We start from the raw sequence: 20,806 nt of genomic DNA, 5'->3' as shown, positions 1-20,806 counted from the left end.
CCACTGAAAGCACAGTCCCACAGCCTTGGCTCTGCAGCCTCACTGCCACATTGTGCCAACAGTTGTGCTCCTGGGGGCACATGACCAACTGAATCCAGGAACTGCTCTGACTGAAATCTCCCTTTCCTTGGTGAATTTTCAGGTAAATCTGTTCTTTTCAAATATAGCAATGGACAGGAAGGAACCAAGAACATAGGACCACTGGCAGACTTGTTTTGGAATGATTTAAAGTAGCTGGGACAATACCACATCTTTGGTTGTCACTCTTGAACTCCAGTACTACTTTCTTCTTGGAAAAGCTCTTCAAGAAGAGTTGCTTTATCTTTTTAGAGTTTCTGTGCTCCTGGGGATGTATCATAGAGGAACTAGAGCTGAATTCACTGTGCTCTATGAGGTACATCCTATCTCTTGTTTCTTATTTTCACATGAAGTCTTTTTTATGTCTCTGTTAGCCTGTCCAGCTGCTGCAGTGCTCAGTTAGCTCCAGCTCACGAGCTGGTAACACATCTCCATAATGACCTCATTGCTGGACTAGCATTACACAGTGCTGCTTACATGCTGCACTTACAGTGCTATTTCACATTTCCCAAATAGGGAGTACTTTTCATGATGTCTTAATACCAGGGGTATGACAAAGTGCAGGCACTCACATTTATCAACACAACGAAAGCAGCTGACTTCAGGAATTCCTGAGCTGCAGATCTTCGAGGATGGGAAGGTGGAGCAGGCAAGTATTCATTCCTTCATGCTTGCCTTATTCTTTCTTTCTTGCCTGTGCCAAAGGATAGGCCACTGGGCTCTGTAGTCAGTGTGCCCCTTTACAGCATTTCCTAGGTTGAATGGTGACCCCCAAAAACCCTTCTAACTCTCTGGAACCTGAAAGAACCATCAGCATCAGGACATAATGCTATGTGCCCACAGTCCTGTTACAAATGCCTGCATATTTCACTGGGGGAGTGTAATCAAAAACACAGTACAGGTTAAAATTGCAGACTATAGCACACTACACAAAGGCATCTTTTGAGAAGAGTTAGGATGCATCTTTTGATCATCAGAGAGATAATGGTGCTTTTCATTCTGTGGAAGAGGTGTCTGCGAATGATGAGAAACAAAAGCAAACCTACATCCTGAGCAGGCTGAATTCCCTATACAGGATTCTGCTTTAAATAAATAAATAAATAAATAGAAGTAGTTTGGGGAAACCTTCAAAAACCTGAAGGGAGAAAAAAGGTGTGGATCAGCTACTAAATGAGAAATGTACACACCTTTTCTCTGCCTGGATTCATACCTCGGCAATGCAGACAAGCATCTCAACTACCAGATCCTATCCATCCTATCAGATGGCTGAAATAGAAGAAATCTTTTCCTTGAAGCTGTGCCACCAACTAGCAAATAGGACCCAAGGGAACGCCTTGCGTCAGGGAAAGGTCAGGCTGGGTGTTAGGAAAAGGTTCTTCACCAGAGGGTGGTCAGGCCCTGGGGCAGGCTGCCCATGGCAGTGGGCACAGCCCCAAGTTGCCAGAGTTCAAGAACCTGGGCAGTGCTCTCAGATATAAGAGTCAGGATTTTGGGTGTAGCTGTGTGAAGCCAGGAGTTGGGACTCAATTCCTGTGGGTCCCTTCCAGCTCAGGATATCCTGTGGTTCTGTGATTCAATGAAAGCATGAAAAATTAGCGGAGAAAGCCTCCCCTGTCAGGAGCAGGAGCTTGAGGTGAAAACTGTGGTTCTGGGCTGTGTTCCCTGATTTTCCTTCCAGGCTCTTTACTGTTGTCAGGTTAATGCAGAATACATGTTAAATACAGAACGTGTAAGCGTCCCTTCTTGCCTCAGGCAAGAAAGCCATCTCCGTGACAGGTGCCTAGAGATCATCCAAACTCCCCTCAGCTATTTTTCTGTATTTCAGCCTACAAATGGCCGCGCGGGACACCGCTATAGGGAGGGTGAGGGCAGCAGCACCGACTCGAGGAAGGGGGCGAGAGGACCCGGCCGGCCCGAGCAGCGCGGCGGGCTCTGCTCTAGGGGGCAGCAGCACCCCGCCCGCCGCGGGGCTGTGGGGCGGCCCGGTCCGGCGGGGCCCGGAAGGCGCCGCGCTCCCTCCCAAAGGCCGCTGAGTGGCGGCGGCGTGTCACGTGTGCGCGGCCGGGCCGGGCTGGGCCGGGCCGGGTCGCGGCGCACTGCCCCGGGCGCAGCGTGGCTGGCGCGGCGGTGCGACATGTCCCACCAGACCGGCATCCAAGGTACTGCCCTCCCTCCTTCCCTCTGGGCCGTCCCCGCGTCGTTCCGCGTCCCCGTCCCGCAGCGGCGTTCTCCCCGCCGCTTCTTTGTTCGCTCCCAGCTAGCCCTTTCTCCCCGGGTTACACCCGTAACGGAGCGAAGCGGGAGCTGCCACACGGCGAGTCGGAGCCCCGCGGGTGGCGGTCCCGCGTCTGGCCGCGCCTGGCAGCCCCGGGGCAGCGCGGATCGGGCTGAGTGCGGCTGAAGGGATTTCCCGCAGAACGCCCGACGTGGCGCCTGAGGTGTCCCCTGGGCACGGGTGTCCTCCGGCGTGTGGCGGCCGGACAGGGACCTCCAGCCCCGGCGAGGTGTCCGCTCGGCATCGCCGCAGCGGTGCGGCAGCGCCGGGCTCCGCTCAGAGGAACCGCAGCGCTGGAGGAGGACCTTGAGAGAGCCGGAGCTGGGGAGGAGGGACCCCGGCGAGCCCCCGTGACGGGGAAAAAGTACAGGAGAACCCTTTTTTCCCAGCGTGTCCAGGCCTTGGAGACTGCGAGGAGCAATTGGAAGACGGCGACGTGCTATTTCTCGGGATTATCGGCCTCGCAGCATCACAGCACTGCTAAGCAGGGATAATGCAGCAGCAGGATTATGGGGTTTGCGGTTTTATTGTTTCGATTTGTGCAGCCTGCTCGCTCAGTGACTAATGTGGTGTACTTTGTCTGCTCCCCCGCATTTATGGTTGCAGGTGACTTTTGTCCTCGCCTCGGTTGCTCTTAACTGCTCTTCCAACCCCTTTTTGGCTGCTGGCTATGGTTGTTCCGCAGCCTGTCACCTCTCTTCTCTTCCTTATCCCCCCATGCCAGCTTGGCATTCAGTTGGCATAGCCACTTGGTTTAAGTTAATCGCCCCTTCCCAGGCTGGGGTGCATCTCAAACGGTGTTTTTCCACATTTGGGAATACTGTTCCAGTGGCTCTTAATTCTCTTGTGCTCCTCCCTCCAACCATACCAAGAGGAAAGGCAAGAACACCCTGTTGCTTACCATGACCAAGAATGGCTAAGCCTCTTCTGTTCTCTCGTTTCTTTGAGAGCCTTTTGTCCTCTGAAGAGAGCTGCAGTGAGCTGCTTTCCTGCCCTGATCCTGCCTTGGCAGGCTGGGATGCAGCCCGCTTATCCGGGGTCTTGTTTGTAGCAAAGCTTCTGCAATTGGAAGAGGGATGGCATTTGTTGTGCCATTGCTGGCATTAGCAACAAGCAGGCTACTGTCACTCATAAACAATCGCAAGATTTGGCAGCATGGAGCGCTCTTTTCTGGAAACAGAAATGAAGTAATGGGGACAGTGATGTGTACCAGGCAAATGTTAAAAGGACGGGGCTTTCAAACAGAGCAGCAAATAGAAATAGTGGCAGGGTGCATTGAGCTGTGGGGAAGTTCACAAGGCTACATTCAACGCTTCCAAATTATTTCAAAAGTGTCTTTTGGAAATAAGCCTCACTGCATTTTGATATTGCATATTACAGATAAGTCACTTTGAAAGTGCAGCAGAGTAGATGTAAGTAGTTGATACCTGTGTATATTTACAGGCTGTTTTACACAGTCCTTTGAAGGCTGTAACCAGTTTTTATTAAGGGGCTGTCCAAATGTCAAAGAGTTTACTCAACGCAGATTTGCTCATTGAGGAAGGTAGCATGTAAGTCGCTCAAAAGTAATGCCTCCTATTTATTTCCATGGAAACTGCAACAGATAAAAGTGCACAGTAACACCATTAGATAGAGCAAAAGTCTCAGCTACAAAACTACTTTTCAACATAGTCACCACCATTAGCTCTGCATTTTGGCCTCTGATGAACAAGAGCCAGCATGCCATGCTCATAAAAATCTGCACCAGCAATGGTGACCCACCATAGCTGTTGTCACTGTGAAATGCACCACCCACCACCTCGCTGTGCTCACATCCACTGATTGGTCTCCATGAATGTTCAGCAGGCATTGATGAATGTCAGTGGGTGCGATTTTTTCTGCATGGAGGAATTCAATTGCACGCTTTTACTTTGTACGCACTTCCATGTCACACACCGCTGTGTCAGACTGCCCTTCTGCTGCCATCTGTCACACGGCAACAGCATGGAATGGAATATTGGTGGGACGGTTCAGCATCTACTGCCACACCATCCACCCCTGATGTCATGGGCTGACATAATAAAATAAGAGGCATTATTTAAAGAGCAGCACTCGTGCACGTCAGCTTGTCCATCTTAGCTTTGTATGTTGAGTCTTTTGAGAAACGCTGCCAAGTACAGCACTAAGGCAGCAGATAACTTGCATTGCTGGGTAGAACAGGGTATGTGGAACTAAGACATATCCCATGTTTTTCTTCCCAAGTGTACAATGAAGCATTTCCTCTACTGAGATCTAACTTCTCTAACAGAAGGAGTGATGTATATGGAGAGAATTGACATGTTTGTCATCATGAATGTTGTGTAGAAAAGAAATCGAACTGCAGGTTGACCACTGAGATTCCAAGACCAAACCGTAATTGAGGTCTTTGCTCTGCAGAAAGTTTAAATAGAACACGATATTCCTCTGTTGTGAAGTTTCTGACCTCTGTGTGGGGAAAAGGAGTGTATCTTGTGGATAGTGAGACTATTTCTCGATCACTACAAGCGATCGTAGACCTGAAGAGGACAACAGTTTCCAGGGGAATTGGGAAGTCTGGAAAGATGTGTAATGTTTGTGTGTTGAACGGAAGTGTGAGGAAAGACAGAGATGATTGGAAAAGCTGATTGCAGAGGGTCTGCGCTGCTGAGTGGGAGGGTGCTAACTGAGGTGAAGGTGGGCTTGGACTGGAAACCCAATGCAGTTGTGTGTGTGTCAATGCCAGCGCTTTGTCTCTGTTCCCCTGGCCCATTTTGGAATTCCAGAATGGGCCTGCCCTTTGCTTTCATGGACCCGAGTTTTACATGTTTTGCATATGGACAGGAATATAGCCAGGTGCCATCTGTTCCCTCGACCTCAACGCAACTGTAAATAATCCTTTTTCTTTGTTTCCTGGTTTGTTGTTTGTTTTGCGGGTGCTGTCCTCTCTGCTGTGGGATTACTTAAAGGAACAGCTTGCAACCAGTGCTCTTCAGTAAATGCAGGACAGCCCCCTGTCTGGGTGTAATTAAACTGATCTGCACACGGATTATTTAGCAAAGCAGTTGAAATTAGAATAATGTCTGCAGGACTTGAGCACAGTTCTTCCTTGTGCTTACAGAAGGGGTCTGTCATACATGTGTTGTAGCGTCAATTATAGAAATGTGAAAATAGTTTTAGCTACTTGTTGTGAATTCATTTCATCTGCCCTATTTTGAGGGGTCAGGGATTGAAAAGTGTCGTCGAAATGCTTGCAAGGGCATAACTTGATAGAAAAGGTGAACAAAGAGTGTCAGCCTTCCTTGGTACCCTTCAGAGAGGCATCCTCGGGAAAGGCAGGTGATTTTTGCAGACAGGCTCTAACATTTTCCTGGCAGGCATCAAGTCTGTGTCCGCAGGCTAACTGCAAACGTTCAGACTTCATGAAGCTCCTGTAATTTGAGATGCATTGTATTTCTATTGCGTTACTGTGCAAACTGTGAAACTTGAGAGTGCTGATGTGATGTCACCTTTAATGTTCACAACGTTGAAAATGATACGGTATTGCAAGTAAGCAGGGCTGTTTTGCAGATGTTTGTAATGTTGTCTGTGATCTTTCTGTGGCATGCCTGTGGCTGGAACAGCATTTGACTGCTCCCATGTTCCTTTTTCAGTCCAGCATCATAGTGATGGGCCAGGTGTATGCTTTTCCAGTGTTGTTTTTACATTCATGAGTACTCTTTGTTCTTGGAAAGAAGAATGTGTTAATTTGCTTACTTTTTTTCACTCTTTTTTTACTCTTTTTCAGCTAGTGAAAATGTCAAAGACATCTTTGTGGGAGCCAGAAATGGAAAATACAGGATTTTGAAAATAGTCATTGACAATGGTTAGTCAACTTTTACTATTCTTCTCTGATTCTTTTGGATGGTTTCCTAACTATTTGAGTGATTTTCCTGTAGAATTATTTAATAAAAAACAAGAACACTTCAAAGCTTAATGTTACCAAGCTCTTTCATACCCTGAAGGTAGAATTTGAGTTTTGGTGATGTTAAGGTTTCAGTACGGCATTACTGAATTAGAATTTTTCTTCCAAATGTCATTTCATATTCCCCCAAGACCCATTGCTTCTTTCAGATGGAAGTACATGAAATGTCCACCTCGTTACTTCTTTTTTTTTTTCTTCCCAAACTTCATTCATTTACAGTACAGTGAAAAACCTGTTAGCTGGAGAAAGGTGTATGTGTACATGCTTACACATACATACATTTATTGTTAGGTAAGTAGCCTGCTGTTATCTTCTTTGTGTTTGCTTACGTTTTCCACCATTTTTCCCTGCTTTTCTCAAGGAAGCAGCAGTAATATTATAGTCAGGTCACTGCAGTAAAAAAGTCTCACCAGCACAGGTTACTAAGTCTTGGCCTGTATGTTTTTATTAGGAAAGTTAAAACAATGTGTTTGTGTGTACCTGATACTTTTTACTACAAAATGAAGGTCATGAGTTGGGTGTGTCTTCCATTTTTATCTTAAACTTTTTTCTCTGTGTGGTGGAGTGTGTATATATGTATACACAATTTGTCTGTATGTGGAAATAGAGTCCAGCCTAATTCTATTTTCCGTAGCTCAGGAAGAATCTTCTAATGCTCCCAGAATGCTGGAAGCAAAACAGTTGCTTCATATGTCTGCAGGAGCTTTCAGCAACTGCCCTTAATGAGTAGATAACACTCAGATGGAGTTCTCCTAATTTGAGTGAATAAGAGAACAGGTTTGCTGCTGGGTGATATAGTAGCTGTGTTTATTTTTTTGGTGTTTGTTTCAATATTAAATTCAAGTGACTGTAAAGCCACCTAGAGCTAAGAATTGCTGAGTGCGTTCTGGATGTCCTGGTCATCTATGTGTACAGCTTCAGCTACTTTGCATCTAATGCAGAGAAGTGTCAAATACGCACTCTCACTCTGAGCTGTTCATGCTCTGTGCCTTGGAAAATTACTGTGGGAGAGTGCCTTGTCTGAAACATTCTGCAGTTAGAGACTGTTGTACTTCTGTCTGAAGTATTAAAGGTCAGGTCCAAGACTCTCAAAAGATACTATGCATACCAACTGCTATGAGCCCTTAAACTGTTGTGGGAACCGTATAAACAAGGTGTTTCTCCTTTGGGTGTGGGGTCTAATATTTGAAAGTTGGTAAATGTTTTGAAAGATACTGAGTAACATTTTCCTTTGGAAGCTGAAATGTGATTTGTATGTAAGAGAGAAATCTTGTTGCTACAGTTGTTCACATAATTAAATCTCATTTGAAGTATTCTTTATGGACTTAAGCCAATTATACATAATAAACAACTTCAGTAACTTAAAGAGACTGCAGTTATGAAGCTGTATTAGAAAGGAGTTTATCTACTTACGTAGTCAAATTAAAGTGATTACTGCAAGCATATTCATTCCAAACTCTTCACTATGCAACTGAGTAACTGTCTCCTTACAGTGAGTACAAACACTGGAGTGTGTTAGAGCATCCGTAATTCTAATTTTAATTTTTAAAAACCTGCTCGTCTTATTTCTGCTTAAATATTTCATTTTAATAATAAATGAACTACGAAAGGGCAGTTTTTATTTCTTCTCTGTACACATTATGCTAAACACTGATATCAGTCTTACCTCTTCAGATCAAAGAACTTGATGACAGCCAGAGCGTTGCTTCTCAACTAATTGCATTTTGGTTAAAGTAAGCTTGGGTTTATGCATACACAGCTTTTGCAGGAACTCGCCTGCTATTGCATTGAGTGCTCCTGACTCCCACTCTTGTGGGCACGGTTACAGAATATGAAGTGTTTGATTAATTACTATTAATAACTAATTTTGAAAAACACTATCAGCTATATAATTGCTAACCTGTAGTTTTGGTTATTGCTTTTAGAACAACTTGTTCTGGGATCCTCTAGGCGGCCACTTGGATCATGGGAAAAGGATTATGATGCTTTTGTTCTTCCTCTTCTTGAAGACAAGCAACCGTGTTACATATTATACAGATTAGATTCTCAGAATGCTCAAGGATATGAATGGATCTTTATTGCATGGTCGCCTGATCACTCTCCTGTAAGTAATAATCATAGAATCATAGAATGGCTTGGGTTAGAAAGGACCTCAAGGGTCATCGAGCTCCAAACCCCTGTGCCACAGGCAGGGCCACCAACGTCCACATTTAATACCAGACCAGGCTGCCCAGGGCCCCACCCAACCTGGCCTTGAACACCTCCAGGGACAGGGCATCCACAGCCTCCCTGGGCAGCCTGTTCCAGCACCTCACCACTCTCATAGTAAAGAACTTCTCCCTGATATCCAACCTAAATCTTCCCTCCCTCAACTTAAAACCATTTTCCCTTGTCCTGCTATTATCTCCCCTCCTGCTTATAGGCTCTCTTTAGGTACTGGAAGGCTGCAGTGAGGTCACCCCGCAGCCTTCTCTTCTCCAAAGTAAACAAGCCCAGCTTCATCAGCCTGTCTTCATAGGGGAGATGCAAAGGACATACAATTTTAACTGTTTTTCAACAGTATTGTTTGATCCAAATCCAAGATGAGAAGGATTTGGGGAATGAAGCATTCCCCAACCTTCACCACACTTTCTGCCAAGGAAAATGTGGAAACATCTTCCTTGAAGCTGACTCTGAGTCTGGATGGAGCATAGGTTGTCCAACTTGTTTCTAGCTCAGTCAAAGGAAAAGCACACATTTTTGTGCTTTTTGTTTGCCTATCTTTCTGTCAGTGTTCATGAAATAATAGAAATAGAAATAGGAAATAATAGAAGAACATAGGACAGAAATCCCCACTGGTGTCATCATAGAGAGAAAGATTATAGTTTGAGCTCAAGGTGCTTATTCTGTTTGGTTTGCTGGCAGACCAGTTGGCATTTGTGGATCTGTGATCCACCTGAGAGCATCCTCTTTCTTAGAGAGCACGTGAGCAAAGGAAAGTTAGCCTTATCAATTTCTAGGAGAAACTAGGGTATTAGCTCCAGGTTAAGGGAATGTGAGATAGGGGAGGACAAAGTAAATCTATTCCCAGATTCCTGCACTACTGTGAATAGCACTTAGGAAGCAGTAGGACACCAAAAGGTGGAGTGCATAGAAGAAACTGAGTGGAAAAGATTAGGGTACTGTGATGAGGATGGCATGGTGGTGAAATAAGCTGGGGAAAATGGGACTGCAGGAGGAGGAATATTGGATATTGGATGCAAATTGATAGGAAGCAAGCATCATTAGGTCTTCTGCTCTAGAAAATTTCCTTTTTCCATTCTGTAGTTGAACTACCAAATAAAAAATAATAATGGGTTATTTGCAGTCTGCTCTTGTTGTATCTATTAGTAGACAGACTTGTGACAAATGATCTCAGCTGTTTGTGTTTATTTTTTCCTAAATAGAACTAGTAAGGTTTGTGTTCTGTTCTGTTTGGTTTGGTTTTTTTAATTATTATTATATTTTTAAAGCTCACACTAATTAAAGCTGCAGTTTGGCTTTGGAATTAGTTCAATAATAATGCATAGTAAAATGTCTTATTGTGCACTTGAGAATTCAATAGCATATATAAGTATCACGCTCCAGAGCTCATCCCGTGATTTCATTCATTATTAAGAAATGCAGTTTCAAACCGCACTTTCAAGTCTTCAAATATTTGTTCAGAAAGGCTGTTTGTTTATGGACTTGGTACCCCAAAAGGCTGTTGTACACCTGAGCTGTGTACATTAATGAGAAGAAAGAAATAAAAAACCAACACTGTTTTATGATATACCAGGTTCGTCAAAAGATGTTGTATGCAGCAACCCGAGCAACACTAAAGAAAGAATTTGGGGGTGGTCATATTAAGGATGAAGTATTTGGAACAGCAGAGGTATGTTCTAAGGAATACTAATTATAAGAGATGATTTTGCTGGTATTAATTTGTGGTGATGTTGCTCTTTTTGATGAAGGAAATAGGGGGTTGAAAATTTTGTGCGTTATTCAAACATTAATATGTAATAACTCTCATTTGAAAAAGTAATAAAGAGGGCTGAATAACTTCATATATTCTGTTTTCACAAAGACCTATTTTCGAATTAGCAAGGTAATTATGGGCTAGCTGTGGAAATGCTGTCCACTGTACAGTTGGGTATAAAAGCAAACCAGGGGATCCTGCTGTTCAGGATGCCAAGTCAAGCTTGCAAATGCACATACACTTTCAATCTTCTGTTTGAATAAAATGAACGTAACTGAACGGGAAATAACTGCTGCATAAACTGTTAGAAAAAATACTTCCATTCTGAAAAATGATGAATACTGATATTGTGCTTTCAGGATGATGTTTCACTGAATGGATATAAAAAATATCTGATATCACAGTCCGCCCCTGCACCTCTGACTGCAGCAGAAGAGGAACTTCGACAAATTAAGATTAATGAGGTACCTACAGTGACTTTCAGCATGGTTGGGCCATTGGATGCAGAGTTCCTGATGTATTGTTGGCAGAGGTTTTTCTAGAGTAGAAAAGGCAGAACAGAAAATTGAAAACTTCAGTAAGTTTTTGAGTGGATGAGAATATAAATATCTCACTCAGCGAGTTGGGATAGCAGGATGCTGATGGCTGGAGACAGAGCAGCATGATCTTACTGAGTTTGCAAGGTCCAATGTCTTTGTCAGAGGCCTGCTGCCTAACATGCTTTTAATATCAGTGGATGTGCTTCGGTGTGAGGGTTACCAACCATTGGCACAGGTTGCCCTGAGAGACTGTGCAGTCCCCTCCTTGGAGATCTTCAAAAGCTGCCTGGACTGTGGGTGTGGGTACCCTGCTCTGGGTGGTCCTCCTTGGGCTCAGGGTTGGACAAGGGGACTTTGAGAGATCAGCCTCAACTATTCTCTGATAGCCCACATTTCGCATGGTGGCAGAAACTGTAGAGAAAATACAAAATAGCACTGCAGTGAGTAATTCCTAAGAAGCCATTATCTAGTACTGAGCTTTCAGAACCAGTTCACCTGTCTTCACTTTAAGACTGAGAAGAAATAAGACAAAGTTCAATAAAAATAAAGACAGAAATCCAAAAGAACTGGCCATTTCTTTTAAAAATATCAATTTGCTTTTCCCACAAATGCTTTATGGAAAGACTATTACCACGTGTCTTTAAACAAGTAATGTGATGATTGCTGTTTAGCCAATGGCTGAAATGTTTCAGAGGATTCTTTTCTCAATTTTTCCCATCACTTAATCTCTGTTTGCATTCAGACATGTCTTGATAGATCTTGTGTTGATCTTATGAGTTCTTCAGCCTTATTTTACAGCCATTGTTCACGTGTTTGAAATATGGCATGTTTTTCCAGCTGGATGCCAGCAAGCTATCATGTTAAATGCAGCTCTTTGTCTTCTCTAAAGTTTTCACTCCCTAGCATGCTTTTGCTGTAACAAGGTTGTTTTTAAAACATTTATTTCTGTGACTGGTGTCTATATTTTGTTTTCCACATCTATTTTCGATTAATTCAATGTAGAAATGTGCTCATCATTACCAAACACATCATTTTAGTTGATAAGTTTTAGGAAAACAACAACAAACCAAAACCAAAACAAACAAACAAAAACATTAAAGAATGTAAAACTTCTGTGGTATCAGTGATCACTTACTTCTGATATTAGTGTTGTCTTTTATGCCCTCTGTGCATGTTGTGCAACAGCCAATTAACACGGACTAATAGTTCTCTAATGAAACTTCAGGTTGATGGTTGGACTAGATGATCTCAGTGGTCTTTTCCAACCATACTGATTCTATGATTCTATGATTCAGCAGCAATAGCAGTACTCCTCAAAGATGCATTTACTGTATGTTGCTGCCTTTTTGGCTTCATTTGGAACGTCTTGAAGTACATTAAATTGTGTCGTTTGTATCTTTGTTATTTCTGCCAGTATGAAACCTGCAGTTAGGCTCAGTGGAGCAGTATTTCATTAACTTTCATGCTTCAGCTTCCACAAACAGAAAGCTTTCTGATACTAAGGGAATGTGAATGTGTTTAAAAACCATTTGGATGTGGTGCTCAGGGACATGATTTAACGGAGGGTTGTTAGAGTTAGCGTAGTATGGTTAGGTTGAGGTTGGACTTGACGGTCTTGAAGGTCTTTTCCAACCTGAGCAATTCTATGATTAAAAATAAAAAATAAAAAAATTGAGTTTTCTACATTTTATATTCTTTCATAACTACCTAAGAAATATTTGAATGAATCAGATCAAAGGTTTACCTTACCGCTGCCAAGACACTGGGTGAGCAACAGCAGGAATCTGGGAGGGGTGTAAAAGCAAGATAAGAAGGCCACGATAATGCCTTGGAATATTCTTTGTGGGTTGGACTCGATGATCTCTTGTGGTCCTTTCCAACCCCTGCAGTTCTCTCATTGCCTCAGCAGACATGATGTTTTAATTTATAATTGCTTTTAATTTTTTTTTCCATCCATCATACATAGTCTTGTCATTGTTCTAAATCCACATAAAGTTTTGTTGGCCACAGATCCTATAGCATTGTTATTACAGCTTGACAAAGTACTATGTAAAGAACTGCTGTCCACTATCTACAAGCTTATATCCTTACAGATAACATGGGGAAGGCAGAGAAATGCCATTCCTCACTTTTTTCCCCTCTCTCTCCACTATATCCACAAAACTTCTGCATTCCTTACCAGTTCTCTCTTCTGGGCTGAAGAGTGCTAATCTGTGTACTTTTTCCTCCTGAAGTAGGCATGGCACACTTCTGATCCTTCTGCTTTTCTCTGCAGTTTTTTCAGTTCTTCTATAAAATTTATGAAAAGGAGGGATGGAGAAACCAGAACTGCATGTGTTATTCAAGATAGAAGCATGTTACCGAAAGCTGAAGTGTGTAATGATGTATTCTGTACTCTAACAACTCCTAACATTTCATTTGTTGGTGGGTGGTGCCTTGTTTGCTTGATTGATTTTTTGCCAAAAGTAGCCACTGGGCTGACATTTTCAGAGAAGTATTTTGTGGGACCTGAATGGTCATGTTCCCCAATGGTAGTAGGTAGCTCAACCTCATCGCCATGCAGCTAGAAGAAAGGTATTTTTCGTCCTGCATATAATGTTTTACATGTATTCACATCAAATTTCATCTGCCAGTTTATTACCCCCTCAGCAGTCATCACTAACAAATCTTATGGTATGATTTAGGTATATTTAAGTGACTTGGATGTTTTGTTTAGCTTTAGTAGACTCACATGTTATGGTATGGACAAGTAGATTTGGTTCCTTCTCCTAAATCTAGTGTTATGCTGGGTTATTCTCTTCCTGTGCCCAGACTTCACAGCTGGCTTTTATGGCTCTTAATGTTTTTACTCGTTTTGTTCTGTGATGCTAATTATTTAGTAACATTTATAGTCTGATTTTTATGCAGATATCTAAATATTTGTCATACAGTCTCGCTGTTAAATTTACTAAACTTAAGACAAAAATAAGCTCTTCTGCCTACCCGATTTCACATTCTCCTTCCCTGATGCTGATAAGCTGTCCTTTAAAATAGGAAGTACAATTTAGTATTGCCCCAAGTATCTTTGTTTTTCATTATTTTCATCGTTGAATATTTCACAATCTTCTATTTTTAATTAAAACTGAACATCTTCCAGTTGATGTAAAACCCACACTTTCCTCTTTGTATGCTTTTCTGTCTTCTTAACTGCCTCTTCATCAGTGTTAAATGTGTTTGTAAAATTATAAACGGAAGTCAGTACATTCAGAAGCTGATACTTGCACAAAAAGATGAGGCTTGGCAACACTGGAGGCCAGAGCTCATTTTGAGAGAAATTGTGTGTGAATATTAAGATATGGCACATGAATTCTTGAGAAGTGTCTTTACAACAACTGTCCTTTTATCTCAGATAGTTTATGTGTCTAAGATAACTAGATCATGAGCGACTGTCAAGCTTGCAGTTGCCATGGATTTTTCCACTCTGTGTTAAACCTTCTAGAAGTCAAAAATTGAAGCTTTGCTTGTTTATCTGTTTGCTTTCTTTTTGGCATAAGCTGTTTGAAGGAGGATGCTGAAGTGGAAGGGAGGGAGGGAAGATGTTTCCTTTTTTCCTTCAAGATCAGTCTTTCTAAGACACATTTTTTCTCCATTCCTCCCAGAATGTTGACTCCCTATAATCACATTTTCATATTCTTATCTAAAACATATGAAGATAACGTTCAGGAATAACACCATCTGTTCAAAAGTACAACGCAACACAGGAAAATCAGGCTCTTTCCTCCTAGCTTATTCTATGTACTAGAGTTTAGCTAGAGCTTCCCTTACGCTTAGGCAGTTTTTCCTCTTGTGATTCCATGGGTTCTGCTGCTTCAGATATGAAACTGTTTTCAGGTAAGCAAACAAATGTGACCTGTTAATTAAAAAAAAAAAGCAAGTCTTACGTATAAAGGAATCGATGGTTCAGTGTAGCCTGTTCTTGGAATAGCTGCTGACAGCTTTGTGTGTAACCATATGCCATGCATTCTCAAAAACCAAATGAATGCCTGCAAAGGTTTCTGTTCATATTTTCATTGGCTTGTGTTCCAGGTACAAACGGATGTTGGTGTAGATACTAAGCATCAAACTCTGCAAGGAGTAGCGTTCCCTATTGCTAAAGAAGCTATTCAGGCGTTGGAGAAGTTGAGAAATAAACAACTCAATTACGTGCAACTGGCAAGTATAAAATACTTCCGATTATTTTTAATAATAGGTACTAAATAGATTACTTGCACACTAAACAATGTGTGTAGATGCCATATGCTGATTAGTTACCATTCTGTACTTTAAATCTTTTTTTTCTACCCTGTCATATCCTCTGGTTTTCTGTATATTAACTGTATGCAATTTTTCTTCGTTAACAGCAAATTGATATGAAAAATGAAATTATTATTCTGGCCAACACACTTCATACCGAACTTAAGGACTTGCCAAAAAGAATTCCAAAGGATGCTGCACGTTATCACTTTTTCCTGTATAAGCATACTCACGAAGGAGACTATTTGGAATCCATAGGTATGGGAAAAATTCCCTATATGAAATGTTATTGGTTTGTTTCAAATACTTCAGTAATCTTGAGGCAGAGAGAAAGACACATCATAAGAGTTGATAGCTTCGAGTGCCTGACCTCTCATTGTAGTCATAAATTTCAAAGTCATTTGGTTGCCAAATTGATTTCTGAAGAGTCTTTACATTTAGGAAGTAGTGAACTGTTCCTTTGGATTATGAACACACACAGATCAGTAATTGTGAAAAAATAAAGATACCTCCTTTTGGAAATGAAACACTTCTTGAAGTAAAATGCACAAAACCATGTTCTGGGCATTGTAGCTTTCATACTACAGAGTTGATTTGCAGTGTCTTTCTGCTGTAAACGATTCTGTGATACAGGTTTTCATAGGGTTTACTTTTGTTCTGCTTTTTCTTTTTTCTGCAGTTTTCATTTACTCCATGCCAGGGTATACCTGTAGTATACGAGAGCGAATGCTATACTCTAGTTGCAAAAGTCCACTTCTAGAAATTGTAGAAAGACAGTTGTGGATGCAAATAATTAGAAAGGTAAGTAGAATGGGAATACTCCGTCCCTCAATTCCCTTTTAAATATCTAACCATAATTGCTTCTGCCACCACTTTTTGTAAACAATGAAAGGTGCTGTATGGCTGTTAAAGACCTATTTAAGAGCTTGTCCTGAACAAGAAATACTTATTAACTAAGCTTCGTAATTTCTACATAGTTCTACTAAACCTGTTCTTGTGAAATAGTGTTTGAAAGTACTCCAAAGGACTATTCAGAAGTAACATAATTTCTTCCTAAAAGGCCTGTCGTTCTTTGGATCACAGCATGTTATTGCTGAACTCTGAATTCCTTTCAGGCCAAGGTTACGTAATGATTTTCAAAACGAAAGAAAAAGGAAGCAGCAGTTCTGGAACTTAAACTGCATCTTAGGAGCCCTTGATGGGGTAATTGAGGACTCAGGAGAATGCTGATCTTTCCACGTTGCAAAGATTATACTACTGTGCATAAAGAACAAGTGGCTTCTCACTTCCAGAGCAGAGACCACAGTAATGGCCCATCTGGGAAATATATGACCTATTAACACTTCTGCTCTAACTATTGAATAATTTTGAGGCTCGGTTTCTGATTATTGTATCTACCTGAAAGAAGCTTTTACTGTGATGATGTAGCTTGAGTAGATACCATTGCTGCATGGTTTTATATATCATTCCTCAGAAATTTATTTGTTAAAATGAGAGAGATATACCATGTGGTGCTTGAAATTCCTGTAGACCACTTTTTGAGGCACGTACTTGCAATGGCAATACAGTGGCTGGCAAGTGCTATAGTTAGGGGGCCATGAAATGCTGAATGCTCACAGGGCAGTGCCAAAGCATTTGTCTGACCTCTGAATTTGTGTAATTAAAAGCTGGGCTTTGGCTTCAAAACAGTGTTTTCTTTCAGGTTTACATTCTTACATTTAAAACAAAACAAAGAAAAATCCCAGACTCTTTGTTAATTAAATTTGTTTTAGCTTTTCTCTGGCTTGAATACTTGCTGAGTTGCAGTACTCCACTAATTGTATGAGTTGTTTATACTCCTCCCTTTTGTTCTCAAGAGACAACAGTATGTATGCACATTGCTTTCACGAGATAAATTTTTTAATGCACTTTGTAGTGGAAAAAAATTCAAAAATTGTGAAGATCACATTGGAACAATTAAAAGTTTTTGCTTTTGAGGGGAGAAGACACAAAGGAAATTACGGTTCGGAAAGATGACATGCTGATCTCTTTTATTATAAAGGAAATTTCTAACAGAGGACTAATAAGCACTTGCTTTTACATGGAATGTGTACTCTTAGTTATTATTTTGTACTCTGTGCTAAAGCCTGGGGCAGGAGAAGTTACTTGGTGTATGTACTTCTGCTTTTATTGAAGGAAGCGCTAATTAAACCAAAATGCACTTAACTCGATACTGGTAAGGGTATAAAAAAAGCTATCCAAGAGAAGGTGAGGTGCTTAGGCATAAGTTAGAGAACATTTCATGCTGGACTCTGAATATTATTGCACATATTGGTTTTAATATAGCACTTAGAGCTTCGGCAGAATTTCTGCATTTTATTAAATACGTCTTTAAGATGAATATAACTATTTTTTTTTTCAGATTGAAATAGATAACGGTGATGAGTTAACTGCTGACTTTCTTTATGAAGAGGTTCATCCAAAACAACATGCACATAAGCAAAGTTTTGCTAAACCAAAAGGTCCTGCAGGGAAGAGAGGAATACGAAGACTCATCAGAGGCCCAGCAGAGACTGAAGCACCCAGTGATTAGAAACTGTCGTTTGCATTAACGATAGGGTTTTACAGTAAGAAAAATGAAATTCTGACTTTTGCCAATGAACTGAAACCATTCCATTTATAGATGCTAAAGAAAAAAATGTTCTTTCTACTCTTCCCTCTTCTGAACTCAATGCTTCCTGTGTTGTTACACAGTTATATTTGTTGACCATATTTTACAACACGTGGAAGAGTTAATTATTTTAAAGGTAGAAAACTAAGCTAGTACTCTTTTGTTTTAAATTAGAATCCATTATTTAATAGCAATACACGTGATCATAAACTTCACAGACAAGACTATTAAACCCACATTTTTTGTGGGTAAGTAGCAGCTGTGTGCTTAGATAATGAAACTGTATTTGTATGAGCAGCCTACTGAAATCTGCAAGATTTCACTTGTATGAGGAATGGAAGCTGTTGTTGTCCCAGATAAATCTTTATTTTTCCTTGTAGCTTTTATGGACAATAATGTAACAGAATGTTTTCTTCTGTTCTTGATGTGATGGATTGTTGGGTTTGGGTTTTTGTACTAGAAAGGTTAAAATCCATGATCTATTAGTTTATGCAAGTACTTGTTCAGGAATAGCTTGTTTTTATTTTTTCCTGTGCAAAAGCGTGCTCATTTCCAATTACAGCTACTTTGGTGGGTTCATCTCTTAAAGAAATCTGACATAAAACCACTACAGCTTTACCAGACTTACATACCACTCATCAGCCTTATGTATTACTGAATGACCAAGTCAAATGTGATAAAGTGCGCAGTCACTATACTCAGTAAATTACGGAGCTGCTTTCAAAGCAATAAGCTTGAAGTTTCTTCTAAATTATTGATTTTCTATGCACTTGGATCTAGAACTGCAAATTCAGTAAGAATGGAAATAGATTTGCTTCGTAACGGTGACTCCTGCATTATCAACTGCAACTTTAACTTGCAAGGTATTGTGAAACTAAACATCCCTGAATGTTTGAACGTTAACAGTAAATCCATTGAGGTTTTTGCCTCGCACTTGGGTTGCATTTTGTGGAATTGGTCTATTTTTTCTGCTTCTCATCTAAACACTGAAATCAGTCTGAACTCCAGTGAACCATGAGTCGTCAGTTTATTAGGAAGAGGAAAAGATAGATGACTTTAACAAGGAGGTTAAAAAAGAAATAGATACAGAAATCAAATTTTGGATGACCTGAAATGTTTTAAAATTGTGTAATGAGGCAAGTACTAAAGGATAGATGATGGGGACTTGTTAGTGTCCTGTATTGAGCTCTGTGTTTTTGATTATTTTTTAAAACTACACGTGAGTTGCAAGTCTTGGATCACTGCATATAGGTGTTGGGTGTACGCTTTGATATCTGAATCACTTGTTTACCTGATGGAAGGTAGAGTTTAGAATAGTTCTGTAGGGAAATAAGGCTTAAACACTATTAGTTCCTGATGAAAACAGCTTTTATCTCACCTCATTACGTTATTTGGAGATACTAACTCGTTACTGACGTTTGAAATTGCACTACGTAATGTGAAGATTGCAATAGTTGCTGGTTTTACTGCGTTTTTTTTTCTATATGCAGTAGAGATCTGACACCTCAGCTTTTTTCATTTAATCTTGTACACTACATCAGCCCAGTTCAGTAGCTCCTGATGCTCCTCAGCTAATCTCCTGCCCTCAGCTGCTGTGTTCTTCTTCTGCTTCTTGCCTTTCCCTTTAGGACAAGGAGCAGCTCTGAGGAATTTTTCTTCCTGTGTACTGTATGTCATACAAGCGTTATTGTCTTTAAACATTGTTAATGCACATGCAGCTTGCACACTGTAACTACAGTTATTTTTAAGTTAAAATCTGAATCCTATCAGCACCAAATTCCTTTCTTTTTTTTTTTTTTTTTTTTTTTTTAAGGTAAATATTTGACTGTAGAGGTTAAAAATGACTTTGAGAGGGCTTTTTGTTTCATCTTAATAGCCCTGTCTGCAGCTCAGCCGTAACGAGTGCACATACATTTTTACACTCATTTGAGCCAATAAAGAAGGTCAGCTTTTTAATATGAAATATTTAGAATAAGGAACAGTTTGGCCTCATATGGTTATATGCAGGTTGTGGGGTTGTTTTTTTCATCCCTTAATCCCGCCCTACGTAAATGAGGGTAGGACGTAAAAAGCTTAATCTGGAGGATGGCCAGAGCTGGTTAGGTGATTACATGAGCAAGTTTATAATGAGCTGCTGTACAGTTCAACCCAAAGCAGACAATAAGTTATTCTACTTTAAAATATTTCATGCGGTTGTACAGCCAGCCAGCAAAGAGTAATGTCCTGAGTGTAATTCCCTCTCCTTTTTCCCTAAAAGAGAAAGCCTGCTAACAGTTCTCTTGAAATTATATGAAGTCCTGCACTGCCAGCTGCCTCTCTTGGCCCCTTGGAGCTATTCTCCTGACAAAGCAATAAGCAGCTGATCTTTCTGTGAGAAAGATCTATCATGTTTACATCCGTATAGTTGCCTCACGTAACACTACTATTGTTAAAGAATAGTCAAAGCAGGCACAAAGTGAGGGCATTAAGAAAAGTTACTCTGCAAACTGTCTCTGGTCATTTAATAATTGAAAGCATCCATTCAGAATTGTTCATGGCCTTCATTAATGCCCCAAAGCAATGCAGCTGCTTGCAGTTAACTCACAAGCTATTTAATAGCTGTTAATTAACATGACAAGTAATTATTTTTGAAATGTTTATGTTGCAAAGTAGGGAGAAATTGATCTAATAAACCTCCTGTCAGGGGTTTGTAAAACTAATCACGGTAATAATTGCTCTATCACACGGATAAACACACTGATCAAGGAAACTTCTGATTTACTGTGTCTGTGTATTCAATGAAAAACACCTTCAGATGTTGAAATTATCTATTTTGTAATCTACTTTATAAATAAAGATTGATGCTTTAGTTGGTGTTGTCTGAATCGTTCTGCGTTTTGTCTTTAACAAAGCTCTATAGTTGAACATCACGATGTGTAAGTAAGAGGAGGCCCTTCAGCATTAAAAGCAATATGAAAAAGTAGGTAAGAAGGGAAGGCGGGCAAACAAAATCCCTGACCCTTGCTGTTGGACAAGATTGATTACATACAGTCAGACAGCTACTGTTGAGGAGAATTAG

At 40.8% G+C, this 20,806-nt stretch overlaps 1 protein-coding gene across 3 annotated transcripts; it reads left to right on the top strand.

Moving 5' to 3' along the window:
* Nucleotides 1–2,151: 2,151 nt before the first annotated feature.
* TWF1 (twinfilin actin binding protein 1) lies at nucleotides 2,152–20,596 on the top strand. Of its 3 annotated transcripts, NM_001397033.1 has the most exons (10): nucleotides 2,152–2,237; nucleotides 2,743–2,867; nucleotides 6,135–6,212; nucleotides 8,237–8,415; nucleotides 10,108–10,203; nucleotides 10,647–10,751; nucleotides 14,892–15,017; nucleotides 15,206–15,356; nucleotides 15,778–15,899; nucleotides 17,500–20,596. In NM_001397033.1, exons 5-10 carry the CDS (start codon nucleotides 10,120–10,122, stop codon nucleotides 17,668–17,670), a joined length of 759 nt encoding a protein of 252 aa, NP_001383962.1. In that variant the 5' UTR covers nucleotides 2,152–2,237; nucleotides 2,743–2,867; nucleotides 6,135–6,212; nucleotides 8,237–8,415; nucleotides 10,108–10,119; the 3' UTR covers nucleotides 17,671–20,596. The 3 variants fall into 3 exon arrangements, with proteins under 3 accessions (NP_001383962.1, NP_001265024.1, NP_001025910.1); NM_001278095.2 differs by lacking the exon at nucleotides 2,743–2,867; NM_001030739.2 differs by lacking the exons at nucleotides 2,743–2,867; nucleotides 14,892–15,017; nucleotides 15,206–15,356; nucleotides 15,778–15,899; nucleotides 17,500–20,596 and having other exon boundaries at nucleotides 10,647–11,939.
* The last annotated feature ends 210 nt before the right edge of the window (nucleotides 20,597–20,806 follow it).

This window comes from Gallus gallus, chromosome 1 (genome assembly GCF_016699485.2).
Source record: "Gallus gallus isolate bGalGal1 chromosome 1, bGalGal1.mat.broiler.GRCg7b, whole genome shotgun sequence".
NCBI classification, from domain to species: domain Eukaryota; kingdom Metazoa; phylum Chordata; class Aves; order Galliformes; family Phasianidae; genus Gallus; species Gallus gallus.
Note: the sequence above shows the minus strand (reverse complement) of the source record. Positions and strands in the feature narration are given on the sequence as shown.